The sequence below is a fragment of the Perna viridis genome, chromosome 12 (genome assembly GCF_037379345.1).
Source record: "Perna viridis isolate PV_CMFRI_1.1 ecotype Kerala chromosome 12, ASM3737934v1, whole genome shotgun sequence".
Lineage (NCBI taxonomy): Eukaryota > Metazoa > Mollusca > Bivalvia > Mytilida > Mytilidae > Perna > Perna viridis.
The window spans coordinates 27,210,763-27,229,436 of record NC_142456.1 but is presented as its reverse complement, the minus strand read 5'-3'; the positions used below and the strand labels follow the sequence as shown (position 1 = coordinate 27,229,436).

The window sequence follows — 18,674 nt, the reverse complement described above, 5'->3', positions numbered from 1 at the left end:
ATATAATTATGAAAATTATATGCGAATATAAAATTATCTTTACTGAAATTACGAGTGCAAGAGTAATCAAGGGAACCGAGGTTATAGAGGTAATCAAAAGAATGTAATCCAGCGACAAAAACCAGACATGGAAAACAGCAACAAAGAACATAAAGTAACTAAAATTATACATACAAAGTAACAAAAGCAAATGAGCAACTCGGACTCCACTAAAAACTGGGAGCATGAACCAGGTGCACCGGTAGGTTAAGCGTGCTCTGCTTTTCTAGTATGGATTTGTCTATGAAATATGGGGGAGTTTTGTTGGTAACGTTTTTGTGATGGAGGATGTTAGCCAAGTTAATTGCATCTATACCTTTGTTAACATACGGTAGTGGTAGAAACGATAGTTTTTCTTCATCTTGACTTTTCACACAAACTGGTTTAAAGAGTCTTTGGAAACCAATATATAAAATGATGGCAACAAGTCTGTATAATAATGAGGTAGGGTCAGAAACTGGAGTCTGAAGACTTGTGTTGTAAAGGGAGTGTAGTTGAGTGAGGGGTATAGAATAGAGTTTGGTTCTAATGTGACGAAGTCCAAGAGGTTTTTGAATGAAAGGAAGGAGATCATCTATGGAGACATCATGTAACTTGGGTGACGTATAGCGGCGATGGCCATGACTCCTTTCCCGTCTTGGATTTTTGTCAAATAAATTCATCACATCTATGCTATTGTCATATTGGCTTGAATGCTTTCCTATACTTTTGATGTTGTCATTGCATCCGTAAGGTATTGCAGTACTTAGTCTGCGTATCCAGTACTCCTCACTTTCCCTACGATAGTTATTACTTAGAACGGGACTGTTCGTGGACTAACACTCGGGCGGCGGAGTGCAAATCTTAAGTCCCCTTCGACTAAAGCCGCTAGGGGACTGAAAATGAAATGAAATGTTCTAGATGAAAATTCAAATTATTGTCAGGTTAAATTAAATTCTATTTCAATTTAATATAGTTTTAGACCTTTCAAAATGCAATTTCAAATTGTGCATTTTCTGATTTCTATTTTCATGATTCTGCATTTTTTATTACTAGTATGTGTGCTTCCAACATTGAAAATGTATGCTTCTTTGTAAAATTAGGTACATATAAAGAATAAAGTCAATAACACACATAGTCAAGACAATATTTTCTAAATTTTAAGTCATGACAGTTATCAATTCTCAGAAGTAGGAAAGTTCAATGCAGTTAATTGCTTTTAAGAAGAAATCAAAACGGCAAGCTATTTATGCCTTGCACATTTACATGTATTTATTCCAGTTGATTGAAATCATATACAATCAATGCTGACCCCTATGTTCTACTTTTAGAAACCACATATACTTTTTTTGACGGATCAAAATCCCCACCTCAGTTCTATGCAAGATACCCCAAGGAATATTCATACCAAGTTTTGTTCCAATTGGTCAAGTAGTGTCAGAGGAGATTTTTAAAAGAAACACAAGAGGCTCCCAGAAGCCTGAATCCCTGGTTAATTTTTTATTTTTCAATGACAATAACCCTAACAAGGAGCTTAGCAAGAATTCTGGCTCAATGAACACTTTGGTAGGACTTATGAGAATCTTTTAATCTGTTGAAAGTTTCATTCGATTTATTATAGTTTTCAAGATATGGGCTGACAACTGCTAAAAACATAATTTTTTGCCTTTCGAGGAAAATAGCTCTAACAAGGAGTCGTCAAACAAGTTTGATCCCCACTAACTTTGTAGGTCTTATTATGAGGATCATTTCAGATTTCAGCAATTTAAAGTTTCATTTTATCTATCATAGTTTTCAAAAAGTAATCAAGGGAGCCAAGTTTCTAGCTGAAATCAAAAGAGTGTACTCCAGTAACAAAGACTAGATAAGGAAAACTAACAAATACAACAAAGAACATATAATAAATAAAAAATACATAAAAAGAAACAAAAGTACACAAGTAACTCGGACTCCACTAAAACCTGGGAGCATGGACCAATAGCACTGGTAGGATAATTTCTGCTTTTCTAGAAACACCCGCTGAATTGATTATAAAAATTTCAAGTCCGGGTTAGACGAAAGAGGAAAGGAAAACTATGGCACGTTGAACAAATCAGTTTTCATGAAAGGAAATTTGACAATACTGAATGAAAAGTCATCACATTTGTCGTATAGTTTGGTCAATAGTTTCCTTTGCCATCAATATCTAAGTGTAGGTCAAGATAGAACATCGTTTAGCTAGATGCTTTAATCTCAATTTCCGTCTTATAGATGACGTATTGTCATTAAATAATCCTAGTTTCTTGGATTTGATACATCGCATCTACTCCAAAGAACTTGAGATAAAGGATACTACAGACACTGTGAAGTCAGCCTCACATCTTGACCTACACTTAGATATCAATGGTAAAGAAAACCTATTTTGCAAAAACTGCCTTCTGACCTGGAACTTGTATCTCACGATGTTTGCTTGGTGTTAATTTTTTAACAGATAACCATTACAATTCATTTTATTAATACATTTTAGATTAAACCAAAAAAAAATTATGTAATAACAAATGTAACAGCCTCTGAGAGCTAGTATTATCTTAATTGATATCAGTCAATAAAAAAACTATAAATTAGTCTGTATCAGCCTTTCTGTACCAGAATCTGGCCCTGAAGTCCTCACTGCATGTGATGAAGGCAGGTCCTGTAGGGGAATGGGCCATAAATCTTACAGCTCCATTGTGTCCTGAAAGGTACAATTAACAGAATATAACCACATCAAAATTACAACATGATGTTGCACACATTGTCCTGCTATCCCAACTCATACAGAAAGTTGATACCGTAGAGCGACCAAAATTGCTTACAACATATACCCCTATAAAAAGCTACACACAAAATTTGAAACAAATCCATCCACTGGGATCCAAGAGGAAAATTCCGTCAGAAGGACGCAGATGGATGGCATGACAGACCGACAAGATGATTCAAATATACCATCCACTTGTTTAGTGGAGGTATAATAATGTCAGATAACCCTAGTTATCAAAATATGTGACCTTTCTTTTAAACTTTCATGTCAAGAAAGATATTGGTGTAAATAATAGAGTAATACCAGTATTTACCTATGTTGGGTAAGTAGTGATGTAATTTTTTTGTACTGATTCAAAAACTGTTGTGTATGTATTCTGAAAAAGTTCTCCATTATTAAAGCACAGTACTACTTCAATTTCATATATCTAACATTTAAACAAATACCTTCCAAAGGTTCATTTTTCAAAACCTCTTAATTTCTTTGGCATTTGCAAAATCTTCGAAACATATCTCTGCAGAAATACAACTTTCAGGACGAAAAGATTTATTTAATTGTTACTTAAATAAGAAGATACATACCTAGAGCCAGTAACCTTTGTCTTTCAGCATTCCTGGAGTCCCAACAACACAAACTGGTAGTCTTCTCATCAGGAAATAAAACTAAAAAGCAACATTTATATTTTTTTTATTTCCAATGTGTTTTTATAAATACAATTATGTATACACTTGCTACTATACTAATAACCTTTTGTATTTCTGATCTCCAGCTACATTAGGTCTTTAAAATATTATAACATATAATTACATCTGTTTCAAAACACATGCAAAAGTGGAATTTCGAACTTGTATTATGTGCGTATAGTACTTGTTGAAACAATATGTGAAAGTAAATGTTTTCAAAAATTGTATGAAGAACATACTCTATTACATATGAAGTACCATGAGAAATATATGATTTTTTTTATGATTTACTTTGTTAGCCCTAAATATATGATTTTGATGTTGGCCATAGTAAATATTGTTTTTCCAGTGGCTTTGCTCGCCTAGATAATGACCTGTATTATAAAGTGTATGCCACTTTATGATATGTCATATTTTTAATAATGTTTTTATTTATGTTATTATTTATGTTTTTAATAACCATTGGGTCAATGCCACTGCTGGAGGACCAAAGGTCCCTTAGCATATTCATCAAAACAGTAGTCTGACCCAAAAATATATAATAAGTTATTTTCAAATTAACCAAAATTTGCAGTATTGCAAATTTTCTAAATATATACTGAGGCTTCATTCCTTGCATTGCACATGACAGAACCTCTCAGTGATGGATTTCAATGCTGCTGATGACAGATTACTTCTTGAAACATGTGTAAAGCATATTGAAATTAGCAATAAATGTGTTTGTTTTTTTTTGTATTTATTTGCCATATTTTATGAATATGGTCCATAAAACACTTAATTTCATGATTTTTTTTAAATACAGGTACAATGGATAGAGATTCAACTATTGACCAAACTTTTTAACAAACATGATGACTTTTCCTTCAGAACTGTCAACTTTCCTTTCATCTGTGGCAACATCCCATCACCACCTACGTATGGAGTTCTCATATCATAACTCGTACATTATGCCATAGCTTGCTGTAACTACACAGACTTTTTGTATTGTGCTAGATTTCATACAATTAGGCTTCTGGAAAAGGGTTATGTTGCTACAAGATTGAAGTCATCATGACAGAAGTTTCATGGTCGTCATCATGAACTCGCGGATCGTCATGGTGTATCCATCTGCACCATTAAAATTGATTTGTTAATTGTGTCATAATTTTCCTTTCCTCTTTTGTCTACCCCGGACTTGACTTTTTATGAGCACCTCTGCGAGTGTCTCTAGAAAAGCAGAGGACACACTTACCCTACCGGTGCACCTGGTCCTTGCTCCCTGTTTTAAGTGGACCAAGTTGCTCATTTTCTTTTGTTACTTTGTATGTATTATTTTAATTACTATATGTTCTTTGTCATGTTGGTCTGTTTTCCATGTATAGTCTTTGTCCCTGGATTACATTCTTTTAATTTTCACTAGAATCTTGGTTTTCTTGATTACTCTTTCACAATCCATAGCACTTATTTGCAGTCAAATTAAAAAAAACAACAATGGTGAATCCCTTAAGTAAACATCTGTGAAGTTTGTAATAAGCCATCTGATTGGTTACTTTGGTACTGTAATGTCACTACCATTGATTGGTGTGTAGTGAACAATTTTTAAAAATTCCTGCAGGAAGGCAAAAAAATATGTCCTTCCTGCTCACCTACCTATCCATTGTTTTTGTGCCTACCCTTAACATTTTATGGCAATTTTGCCTCAAAGGCTAAAACACATTAACTCAAAGATTATTTCCCCATCAACTCAATTTAAGTAGTACTCAACCTAAGAATCATGCAAAATGTGATTCATGGTTGGAAAGCCTACATATTTTTATTCTTGATATTTTGTTTAAATTGTTATAGTAAACAGAAATTGACATGTGGTTTTTCATATAACACATGCTCTTAGAAGATAAAAATTACATAGAATGTACTGTGGAATTCATAGTTAAGGGAGATGATTCTGTAAATGACAGTAAAATACAATAGAAACTGTTGTATTTTCAGTGTGGATTATCTCCTAAGAGCAGACAGATTGGAATGAATAATTATACATTTCATCATATAGATCTATAAAGCAACTTAATAACAAAAATAGCCTTTTTTGAGGTGTATCACATGTAACAGGATTTGCATAATTCTTACACAGATTACTACTTAAAATGTTTTCGAATAATAAAATAATTTCCTTACCTACCTCCCCTATTTTTTTAAATGCTGGTAGCCTTTTTGGCCAAAATAGCTTTTTGATTAATGATTATTTTCTTATACGTATTAGAATTGATTTGAAATTAAATTATTAGGTCTGATTTAAATTTCTAACCTATTTGTGCTTCCATAACCAACTCACAGGCAATGAACTGCTCCAAAGATATATCGATAAAATTGGTTAAAAAATGAAAACCATCCTTAGTCTTTTCCAAGGAATAAAGTTCACCAAGCATATCATACTTACTGTAATCCTCCGTGTGATTGAAGACAGCCTGTGTTCTGTGTTCCTGTTTGCCTGTTGCCCCTGCTCCTGTGTACATGATGAGACATCTGTTGGTAGACAGCTCCCAGAGTTTCACTAAAGAATCCTTTCCACTTGAGAGTATATACTGAAAAAGAAATAACAGCATGTATAATAAAAAGCATAACATAGTTGTCTGACATTTTACAGAATGGAAAGCATAAGTTGTGGCTCACATGGCACCAGGATTAGTTATGCAACAAAAAACAAAAAATGGACACAAGTGAGCAGACTTTCAATGATATCCAAAGACATTCATACTTGTTTACCCTCCCACATGATTAGGTGGGAGAGACTCCCAAACAAGAGGCTCCAAGAAGCTTGAAACGCTCACCAGGTTAAATTTGGCCTTTCAAGGGCAATAAATTTAACAAGGAGTTGTCCAACAGTTTTGACTCAAGAAGACTTTGGTAGGACTTATCATAAGGATCATTTCAGCAATCATAGTTTTCAAGATATTGGCTGAAAACTAACAAAAAAACAAAAAAAACCCCTCATTTTCACCTTTCAAGGGCAATAACTCTTACAAGGAGACAACTTTGATCCCTTCAAGACATTTGTAGGCCTTATAATAAGGATAATAAAGAATTGATATGAAAAAATGTTTCAGGGGCCATAACTCCTATATTGAGTAACAAATCATTTTGAAAGTTTCTGAACAGGTCTGTCTTCTGATGGTGAACAATCTCCAACAATATTTTGCTTAATTTAACAGTTCCATCCAAATCCATTCAGTAGTATCAGAGGAGAAGATGTTTGAAAAATTGTTTTTGACAATGACGAAACTGACAGATGACGATGACGAATGCCAAGTGGTAGCAATGGCTTACATAATAAAAAAGGTACTGGAAATTTACCTAGTCCAAGTAACTGTGAAATCAATGTAATGACGTTGTTAAACACCTATCTCAGAAAATAAACATAGCTATGGCCAAAGACAACTGAATAGGGAAAAAGATGCACCTGATCCTGTTACAGCATATTCACTTTCAGACAGATATAATAACCTTTTGTCTAGTTTACAAAAATCTTTAAGTGTTCATTATATTAAAACAAATCTTTTTTCACTACCAGTCACCCTTCTGCAAGATCTTAATGATTTCGGAATCGAGGAAGGAGGTGTCAACCCCTTTTTTGACAAAATACAGATAGTTCAGCATTATTTCATGGCCAAATTCTGTCTTTTTTAACCTATTAACTCTGAACCTCTTCATGATGAGAATTGCAAATTTATACATATTACATTTTCCAACAAGGGAGTAGATGCTATCAACATCAGCAATATTCTTCATCGTAAAGAGGTAGTTTCCAAAATTCCACCATATTTCAAATATCAATCTGTTCCTATTGTCTCTTACAGATACACTATGACAATAAGTAGTAAAATGTTCAACAATAAAAAGGCATTGCAAAATCTAAATACTGAAGTCCCCTCTGACATGTGACTGTGCTTTTTCTCTAATTACAGTCCTTCTGGTCATGTCATCACTGGAGATTTGAATATCACTGACAATGAACTACTACTTAAGTAATTTCTCATGGTCCAAAATTCAAATAACCGCAGTGCTTCCAGTGGAAACTTAGTTTCAAAACCATAATGGATGCTGTTGAAGATTATGCCAGATCATGGATAGAGACAGAAAAAGACAAAGAATCAGAGATCGAGTCCTTGTCAGTTTGGGTACATGCCATCTGATCATTGGTACGAAATCATATTGACAATCTCCAGAAATGTGACAATAAAATTGTTTTGACAATCTCCAGAAATGTGTCAATAAAAGACTCAAGTGCTTATTCAATGGTTGGGAGGCACTTGAATACCTTTTCTACATGAGAAATTTGTTAACTCCCCTGCGAACAAAGCTTAAAACAACATTGTATTTATTTGTAAAGCGCATTACCTCAATTGCCTTATTATGGCACTGGGCATTGATAGTAACATCCCAGGTAATGCCACATATAAACATACTAGTTTTGACTAAACAATCATAAGTCCTTCATGTCTTCTCTCAACATCGAAACAAAATGTGAGGACTTACCTCACTTGTATTGGATTCCCAAACTTCATAAGAATCAATACAAAGAAAGGTTCTTCATCTTGCTTCATGAAGGAGATGTCAACATATCTTACAAAGATATTATCTGTAGTGAAGGGTGGACAGCAAGCTTGTTGCAATACCATCTACTCTTGTAGTGGCATTAATCATATATGGAAACTTAAAAAATCTAAAGATTTTCTTTAAAACATAAAATCTCCCAGCTTTTCTCTCCAATGTTTTGACTTCTCAACTCTACACTACGTTACCACACTATAAATTTAAATCTTGTTTGAAAGGACATATTTGTAAATCTTTTGCTGTTTATGTTTATGTTGCTCCTAGTTATAAATCCACAAATTTTCTAAAACATTGCAGAAAGGCAAAGTGTGCTGCACAGAAAAGCAGGTTTGTAATATGCTTGATTTCCTCATTGGTAACATATTTGTTACATTTGGAGGAGCTATTTTTCAACAAAAAGTTGGCATTCCAATGGGGACTAACTGTGCTGATTTGTTTTTATATTCATATAACACTGAATTTCTTCAGAATCTCGTAAAGAATAAAAATTGAAAGATGCTAAATCCTTTAACATTACATACCGATATATTGATGATTTACTGTCCATCAACAATCCTTCTTTTGGTAAACGGTTACCATCAATAAATTCACCAAAGCTCGAGATAACGGGGACTACAGAAACAGCTTGTTCTGAATCTTTTTTGGACATAAATCTTGAATTTGACAGCAGTGGTAATTTCAGCACTAAGATTTATGATAAAAAGGATGACTTTAACTTTAATATCATAAATTTTCCTTACCTGTGCATCAATATCCTTTCATCTCCTGCATATGGTGTTAATATTTCACAAATGATTCACTATGCTAGAGCAAGTACTAACTACTCTGACTTCCTTGAAGGCCATAAATATCTGTGTAACAAACTCCTGAATCAGGGGTATGAGGAAATGTGTCTTACAAGGTCTTAGATATTTTCTAGATATCAGCCCTTGGTTGAAAAATAGTCAAGTTTCTTCTAAAACAATGAGTAATGATTGTTTTTTTTTTATTGTTCTTTGTGCTAATGTGACCGCTAATTTACCGATTATGACAATAGCATGCAAATGCTTTTAATCACCACTGGTATATTCACACCACAATGAAAGGGAGAGGTTTAGCATGCTGTAAAACTTAGATTTAACCCACCATTTTGTTTGAAATGCCTGAATCAAGTCAGGACCATTGCAGTACCAGCTGCTCCGGTGGTGTAATATCTATTTTACCAGATTTATTTTGGACTTCACTTGAAATATGAACCGGATTAGTGATCAATAATTTTGTTGTTACCCTTATGGCCTATGGTCAGGTGAGCTAAAAATCACTAATTTGACCTTCAGATCAAAGCTAAAGGTCAAAAGTCACCAACTATAACAAGACACATCATTTCTTTGCAATAATCGATACCTTTCCATTCCTAGAGAAGTTGACAGAACACACTTCATTCCCATCATGAGCTTTGACAAATGTATTGATCATTGTATTACTAACTCCATCCCATACTTTAATGTCACCATCCTTAGAACTTGATACATACATGTTGGCATTAGGGCTCCATTTCACCTGAAAGTAACAATGTATTGATTATAAACATTTTAATATTGATAGCAATGATTCATCAAATGCACTCTGTGTAATAAATTTCAATAATTCAGTTATAAATTTGATCATTTCACTCTATGACTTTCTCCTGCAATAAACTAAGAAGAAAATTTATTTTATAAATAGGATCAACAAATGGTGATTGTGATTAACCAAAATATATGATCACTCATGCAAAGAATGCTAGAAAAATTAACTTGTGCACAGAAATAGCTCCATACACTCATTAAATATAGGCATTCTATAATAATCCTATTAGTATAAGTCTCCATATTCATGATATTACTAAAACCATTTCACTGAAGGTAAAAAAAATGCATTGATCAATATAAGAGTACCACCATCTAATACTTAAAAAAATGTTACCATCTTTAGAACTGGACACGTTAGAATTAGGACTCTACTTCACCTGTACATTGTAAGATAGTTTTAACATGTTTCAACTGTTCTTAAAGCCTAGCATTTTTTAAATCTCAAGCTTATCTCAAGCTTTGTAGCTTTGTAAAAAAAATTAAACTGGCAATTTCCAAAAAACTCTATGTCAAAGCAACTGGAAAGATGCTGATTAACAGAATAATGTCAGCATCAAATGTCTTCACAAAATATAACTATAATCCTTTATGGTTTACTGTAATAATGTCAGCTTTATTGTCAATGTTCTGTATAGATCAAGTTATTTGTGAAACAAAACAAATCAAGTTAGCAGTATAACCTTTACATATTAATCAGACCCAATGATACATGTATTTCATCCTGAGTATTGCATCAACCCAATACAAACCCAATGATGTGATGATTAAGTGTATTGAAGTACCATTTAAATGCAACATTCATTCTACAGTCCTACCACAACACTTGTAACTCCCGTAGTGGTATTAATTCAATGTGAATCCTCAAAAATTCAAAAGATCTTTTGGAGACAATCAGTTCAAGACTATTATCTGAATATAATAGCATTAAAACCTATGATTTTTCAACACTGTATACTCCTATTTCCCATACTCAGTTAAAATCCCGACTTAAAAACATTATACATCGTTGTTTTTCCAAAAAAGATGGTACACCTAGATACAAATATATAGTTCTTGGTAGAGATTCCTCATACTTTGTAAGAAATAATTCCAAATCATCTTCCAAATATACAGAGGAAGATGTTTACAAAATGCTGGAATTTTTAATCGACAACATATTTGTCCAGTGTGGTGGTCTTGTTTTTCAACAAACGGTCGGCATTCCAATGGGAACAAATTGTGCTCCTTTACTTGCTGACCTATTCCTTCACTCTTATGAGGCTGACTTTATAGCTGATCTGATCAGAAAGAAAGAATATCGATTGGCTAGATCCTTCAATCTCAGTTTCTGCTATATAGATAACGTATTATCTTTAAACAATCCTAATTTCGGGGATTTGATACATCGAATCTACCCAAAAGAACTTGAGATAAAGGATACTACAGATACTGTGAAGTCAGCCTCATATCTTGACCTACACTTAGATATCAATGGTAAAGGAAAACTATTGACCAAACTTTACGACAACCGTGATGACTTTTCATTCAGAATTGTCAACTTTTATCTGTGGCAACATCCCTTCAGCTCCTGCGCATGGAGTGTTCATATCACAACTCATACGTTATGCCAGAGCTTGCCGAAACTATGCAGACTTTTTGTATCGCGCTAGAACTCTAACAAATAGGCTTCTGGAACAGGGTTATGTTGCTACAAGATTGAAGTCATCACTACAGAAGTTTTATGGTCGTCATCATGAACTCGTGGATCGTTTTGGTGTATCCATCAGCACCATGAAAACTGATGTATTCAACAGGTCATAGTTTTCCTTTCCTCGTTTGTCTACCCCGGACTTGACTTTTTATGAGCAACTCTGCGAGTGTTTCTAGAAAAGCAGAGGACACTAACCCTACCAGTGCACCTGGTCCATGCTCCCAGTTTTTAGTGGAGTCCGAGTTGCTCATTTACTTTTGTTACTTTGTATGTATGATTTTACTTAATTTATGTTCTTTGTTGTGTATGTCTGTTTTCCATGTCTTGGTCTTTGTCCCTGGATTACATTCTTTTGATTACCGCTATAACCTTGGTTCCCTTGATTACTATTTAAATGTCAATTTTTTTTTTACAACATTGTAAATTTCATGATTTCCATTTATTGGGTGACTTCCTCAAATATTTAAGCTGATGCCAGCATTATTTCTAAGTTTGTATAATTGCTACTTTCACAGATATAATCAATATAAAAAGAATGAAAATGGTGAATATGTCAAAGAGACACTACCCCCCCCCCCCTCCCCCTGAGGAAAAATGTCCGCTTAAAGCTACCCATGGGTCTTCAATGACTGATGAGGAAACTCTCACACCATAGGGCAAGCTGAAGCTGGCCCCAAATCAACATTATACACAGGTACGGCAAAAACTTGCCCCTTTATACTCTAGCAACATAAAATTAAACTGAAAGTGAAAACATAACAATACATACAGAGGCCAGATATTCTTGACCTGGGACAGGCGCAAAATAGTACTTTGGCTTGATCATAACCATTCCCCATTCATAAACTGGCCACAATGAAAAAAATCTTACACAATTAAACACATAAAAATCTATTCAAAAAGGACAAAGTCCTTTGTTAAAACAGAAATTAAGAAACTGATTATATGTTATAGAAATGATCAAAGGGCTACTAGCAGTTAATTGACATACAAGCTCCAGTTTAAACCTACAAAAAGTTATGTCCCCATGGTATGTAATACCATTCCCGTTTCTTCCCTTGTGCAGTTGAGAACCAGGGTACATCACAAGTCATACAATAAGGACACAACCTGTGTCATGCCAGAAACTGCTTATAGTGTGTTAGTTTGTATGTAAAGACCCTATGAACAGTCATTATTATAACACAAAACTAGAGGTTCCCAGGAGCCTGAATCAACTGCCTCTTAAATTTTTGCCTTAAAAAGCAATAACTGTAACAAGGAGTTGTCCCATAATTTTGACTCAAAGACTTTGGTAGGACTAATCATAAGGGTCATTTCATCAATTGAAAGTTTCTTTCTATCTATTATCGTTTTCAAAATATTGACTGAAAACTGCTAAAAATGTCATTTTTTGCCCATCAAGGGCAATCACTTTAACAAGGACAACTTTAATCATGCAGACTATTACAGAGTATAGGCCTTATCATCAACAATAATAATGACTGAAAAGTGTCAAAACTGTTAAAAAAACTCATCATTTCTAACCTTTTAAGGGCAATAACTCTAACAAGGATTCATCTTACAACTTTGACCCAATGAAGACTTTTGTAGGCCCTATTATAATATTCAATTAGTCAATTGAAAGAATTTGTTAAAATTTACAGTTTTGGAGATGTATGAGAAAAACTTCTGACTGCCCCTTTGTTCTATTTTTAGTAGCAGCCACCATGTTTTTCATAAGATAAAAAATCCCCACATCAGATCTGTGCAGAATACTGGTTATTCTGGTTATTTTGTAAACTTTTCCTCATTTTAGGGATTTTCTTTCCCCTATTTTCAGAAATCTATGAACTTTTACACATCATTTTCAAAAATTTACTTTTATCCATTTGCCAGTAACTGAAATGGTTTATGACATGTCATTTACTGTCCAGTTAACAAAGGAATTCAAGGTGTCATCTTTATTTAGAATGTATATATGTGTGTATGTTTTCTGTGATTTTTATTCATTTTTGTTTATGCTCATTATTTGTCATCTACCTATACTTATAAATGGTTACACTGATGTATGTGTACTTTCTATGTATGTAAGGGGATTAAGTTCTTGTGTGAAAAAGAGGACTGATGTTTTTGCTTGGTTAAAGGAGAAAAGGCATCTATTATATGTCTCCAAGAGACGCACAGTTCTAAAGAGGAAGATGAATGGTAGCAGAAGTGCAGGAGTTTGTGTTTTGTTTCAGAGAGGGTTTGATAATAATGTACAAGATTCTATCAATGATTGTAATGGTTGATGTATAATTTTATATCTGAGTTTATATAAACAATGAATTACTTTTGTGACTTTATATGGGTCCACAACAATGAACCGAACTTTTATCAAGAAATATATCAGAAAAACATGAATTTTCAAAATACTAGTGTTCGGTTTTGTGGTGACTGGAATGTGGTTCAAAACTATGCTATTGATAATTACAATATGTGTTATAATAGAAATCTCAACTCTCAGAAAAATGATTGAAGAGATAATAGGTAACTTAGAACTTGTAGATCCTTGGAGAACTTGTAATCCCGAAACTAGACGATACACTTGGGGACAACCTTCTTTACAACAGAGTTGTCTCGATTATATTTTAGTTTCTGAAGATATCTTTTCTCTAATGAAATCTACAACTATAATCCCTGAATATAGGACAGATCACTCTGCTATTTTATTCACATTTTCTGATAGTCTTGCAAAGCGAGGAAAAGGGTACTGGAAGTTCAATCCCCAGTTACTTCGAGACTTTGAGTATGTTAGAAAAGACAAGTTAAAAAATGTATTAAAGACAGTGTTCATGAATACTATTTATCTGGAGACATTGAAAATTTAGTAGATGTAAAATTAAAATTTAATGATCAATTTTTCTCTGAGACATTAAAAATGAAAATAAGAAGTCTTTCTATTGATTACTGTATTAAGAAATCAAGAAATATGAAAGACTCTTATAAGAAACTTGATTCAGAGATTGAAGATCTAGAAAACAAACTTAGTAACAATCCAAATAATCAGTTGCTAGAAACATTAAATAATAAAAAAAATAAACTTGAAAAAAGAAGAGGTAGTATTATCTCTGGCCTCTTACTGCGATCTCATGCCAACTGGTTTGAAAATGGTGAAAGATATTCAGAATATTTATGCAAATTTGTTCTAATTTTTGCAAATTAGAACAAAAGGATTCAGTAAATAAAACAATTTCTCAATTAATTGATGAAAAGGGTGATCATATATCAGACCAATCTCTAAAGAAACAAGAACATTTTTATCTAAAAACTGTATACCTCACAAAATACAGACAATGCTGATCAGTCTTTTTTTGATCTCAGTAAAATTGACAGATGAACAAAAAGAAATCTGTGAAGGTAATTTAACATTCAAAAATGTCTAGATGCATTGAAAAACATGTCTAATGGGAAAACTCCAGGTTCAGATGGGTACACTGTTGATTCTTATATTTTTTTTTATCCATATAGGTCCTTTTTTGTTTAAGATCATTATACTTTAGTTATGAAGTAGAACATTTTTCACCATTTCAGTACCAAAGTGTCATAACCTGTAAAAGAGGATTAAGATAGACGTTTTCTTAATAATTGAAGACCAATAAGTCTTTTGAAATTATTTCCACAACATGGGGTTGCGTATTATACATCAATACATAAGAATTGGCCATGAAATTAAAGATTTAGGTACGTGAATAGACATTGCATAAGGTAAACAAACAAACCAATTATCAAATACATCTTTAAGTATTAAATTTTTATTGATATTTTCTTCAAATCATGTTCAAATAACTTAATAACATGTTTCAAACAAAAGTTGTACAATATTTCCTTCTTATAATGCCTGGTTAGAAATTAATATGAAATAACTAAAAACCAAAAAGTTACTAATTCCTTTTTTATCAAATGCTTTTACAGCTGGAAATGATTATTCTGATACTTATTTTGATTGTTTCTTACAATTTTCTTCCTTAAAAGTATGTTTTTAAATGAAAAATTGTGAAATTTGAGTTACAACCAAAACTGGAAATGTCTGATTTTCTTGACTTTTGATTTTGTTTTATTAGCCATACATCCTGTGTCAATTTGATCATGCTTCGAAATGAAAATTATCCAATTTATGCAGCTACTGATGTTTACATGATCTTTTAGTCTGCATAGAAGTTTCTTTCCTTATGTGATCAACAATGGTCAGGTGTCAATTTTTTTCAGTCTTAACATAGGATGCAGATAAGGTGATCCATTATCACCTTATCTATTTATCATTGGAGTGGAGTAACTAGCAATTAAGTTAAAGAGCAATAACAATTTTCATGGAGTAATCATTAATGATACTGAACCTCTAATTAGTCAATATGCTGACGATATCTTTCAGATGTTAGATGGCTCAGAGCCCTTTTTAAATGAAACATTGAATTGTTTTGACTTTTTCCACTTAACTTCTGGTTTAAAAGTCAACAAATAAAAAACCAGAGTAGTATGAATAGGAAGCAAAAGGTTTTCTGATCAAATATTGTGCTTAAATTTTTACTTAAAATGGTCACATTCAAATTTTAGAGTACATGACCTGGACTTTTCCTTGGATTTAGCCACTATGGTAGACATCGATTTCAGAAAATCAGGAATGTTGCCAAAATATTGAAAAGTTGGGAGCATGGAAAGTTGACTCTAATGGGTAAAATTACTGTAATAAAATCATTGGCAAAAAACACATTGATAAGGAATTTTGATCAAGGTGGGCTTTATATGATCCATTTACAATCATTTGTCTCATATTTTAAAATTGGTTGGGTACAAAGATTTTTTTAACAATCTTGGAGGTCGTTGGCAAACTATTTTATTGAAAAATTTACTTGATTATGAAGGTAAATGAGTCTTTAACCTCCAAATTGAAAAAAATGAAAGAAATTAGTATTAAATTAACTAATTGCTTCTGGAGAGATGTTTTATATGGTTTAGTATTAGCAAAATCTGTGATCAACACTTAGGTAAATGATACTTTATCCTTAGATATCATAAATTTTGTACCATGTGAAGATTTTCCTTATTATATCAGATGGAAAAATTGTGGAACTCAGTATTTGTATGATTTGATTGATCCAAGAACAAAATATTGTTTATTTGATAGAATGAGAGATAAGATTGTTAGTAATAATTTTATTAAATACTATAGTGTGATATTTAAAATTCCTCAATTTATAAAAGATTTCATTAGATCTGGTATGGAAAATGTTATTGTAGAAAATTTCCTAATGTAAGATTCTTTTCTGAAATCCTTATTAGCAGTAAGGGAACTCAACTTGGAGTATAAGAAGTTAAAAGATGAAGCATTCTGTGCATCTACTGAGAAATTTGAAAAATGGGAGGAAGAATTTGGATGTGATATTCCAGACTGGTCAAAATATTTTCATCTTTTGAAAAAGAAATACCATCAGACATATCTAAAAACCTTTCAGTATAACATACTTCACTGAATTCTACCCACTAATAAGTATTTATATTTAGTATGATTAAAAGATATCAAAATATGTACCTTCTGTTGTTAAGATGAAGAAATAATTGAACATTTATTTTTTTATTGTAGAATTATTCAATGTGTTTGGAAAAATTGTAGAACAGTACACCAAAAAACTTCTCACACATTTTCAATTGGACAAAACCAATGTAATTTTGGGTTATATCTCTGAGACTCCTTTTCTTAACTATATCATCATTGTTGTCAAAAACTATATTTATCGATGTAAACTTCAGGACAAACTTCCCAACTTCATTGAATGGAAGTCAAAGCTCAAATATTTACATGATTTAGAAAAATATTGCATTGAAGAATAATCAGATGTTACTTTTTGAAAGGAGATTTTAGACAAAGGTTTCTATAAATTTTATTACATTGTATTTATGTGGTGTTGTAAAAAAAATTTTGTAAGCAAAACTAGTGGCTCAAGACAGCCTGAATCGCTCACCTAGTTAACCATTTGCTTATTTGAAAAACTTGAGGAATGAGACAGGCTAAGTTAAAATCAACTAAATTGTCAAATGCAGCAAATGCTTTTCATAGCATTTTCATGACCTGAACCAGAATTTTGCTAAAGGCAACAATTTTTGAATTTTTTTTAAAAACTTGTCTTATGACCCCTAAGTTCCATTTTTAGTATATGCATCCATATCTATTCATGGATTAAAAATCATAACAGTCATTTTGAGCACAATACACTAAAGAACTATTATGCTTATTTTCATTCAATGATCTTAAATGGTTTTCGAAGTTGTACATGTGAAAAAAAAAAACAACAAAAAAAACTGTTTCAGGGGTCGTAACTCCTACATTAGTCAATGAATGGTTTTGAAAATTTCGGCATAGGTCCTTCTTGTGATGCTTAACAATTTTAACCATGCCAGAAGAGATAGCCATACAAGCCATATACATGTAGCCCTATTTCTGATGAAAATGACTAAGTCTAACTTTCACCAATTTCCGTAATATTTCACGAAAAATCAAGATCCTATGACCTTGCACACCATCGTTATGTGTAGAAACATCCTGCAAAAAATGTTTTAGATGTAGTTCAAAAACTACAGAAAGAGATTGCCATACATGACATATGGCCCTATTTTTGACAAAAATAAGTAAGTTTAACTTTCACCAATATGATCCACACATTTCTGAGTAAAATGACAGTATAACTATCACCAATTTCCGTAATATTTCATGAAAATCAAAATCCTTTGGCCCTGCACACCTTCATCATAAATAGAAATATCCTGTAAAATATTTTAGATGTAGTTAAAAAATGCACAAGGAGATAGCCAGACAAGCCATATAGCCCTGTTTCTGAGTAAAATGACTAACTGTAACTATCACCAATTTCCATAATATTTCACGAAAAACAAAATCCTTTGGCCCTGCACACCTTCATCATGTGTAGAAATGATCATGTGTAATCCGGACGGATGGATGGACGAATGGACAGACGGGGTAAATTAATATGCCCCCCAACAGTTTGTACAGAATACCCTGAAAACAAGAGGCTCCCAGGAGCCTGAATGGCTCATCTTGTTTAATTTTACCTTTCAAGGGCAATAAATTTAACAAGGAGTTGTCCAACAATTTTGACTCAAGATTTTGTTAGTACTTTAACTTATCATAAGGATCATTTCAGTGACTGAAAGTTTCTTGTTTTTAAGGTATCGGCTGAAAACTAAAAAAAACAACATCTTTTAACAGTTTTCAAGGGCAATAACTTCCAAGGAGTTGTCTGACAACTTTGATCACTTGAAGACTTTTC

At 32.7% G+C, this 18,674-nt stretch overlaps 1 protein-coding gene across 1 annotated transcript in view; it reads right to left on the bottom strand.

Moving 5' to 3' along the window:
* Positions 1–2,491: 2,491 nt before the first annotated feature.
* Positions 2,492–18,674, bottom strand: part of LOC148601880 (cleavage stimulation factor subunit 1-like) — a 42,500-nt gene continuing 26,317 nt past the window's right edge. Inside the window, exons 10-13 of the mRNA XM_088554919.1 lie at positions 9,454–9,609; positions 5,897–6,041; positions 3,379–3,459; positions 2,492–2,731 (exon numbers count right to left, since the gene is read on the bottom strand). Of these exons, the coding sequence (XP_088411045.1) occupies positions 2,619–2,731; positions 3,379–3,459; positions 5,897–6,041; positions 9,454–9,609 (495 nt within the window). The 3' untranslated portion in view covers positions 2,492–2,618. The remainder of the gene's footprint in view (positions 2,732–3,378; positions 3,460–5,896; positions 6,042–9,453; positions 9,610–18,674) is intronic.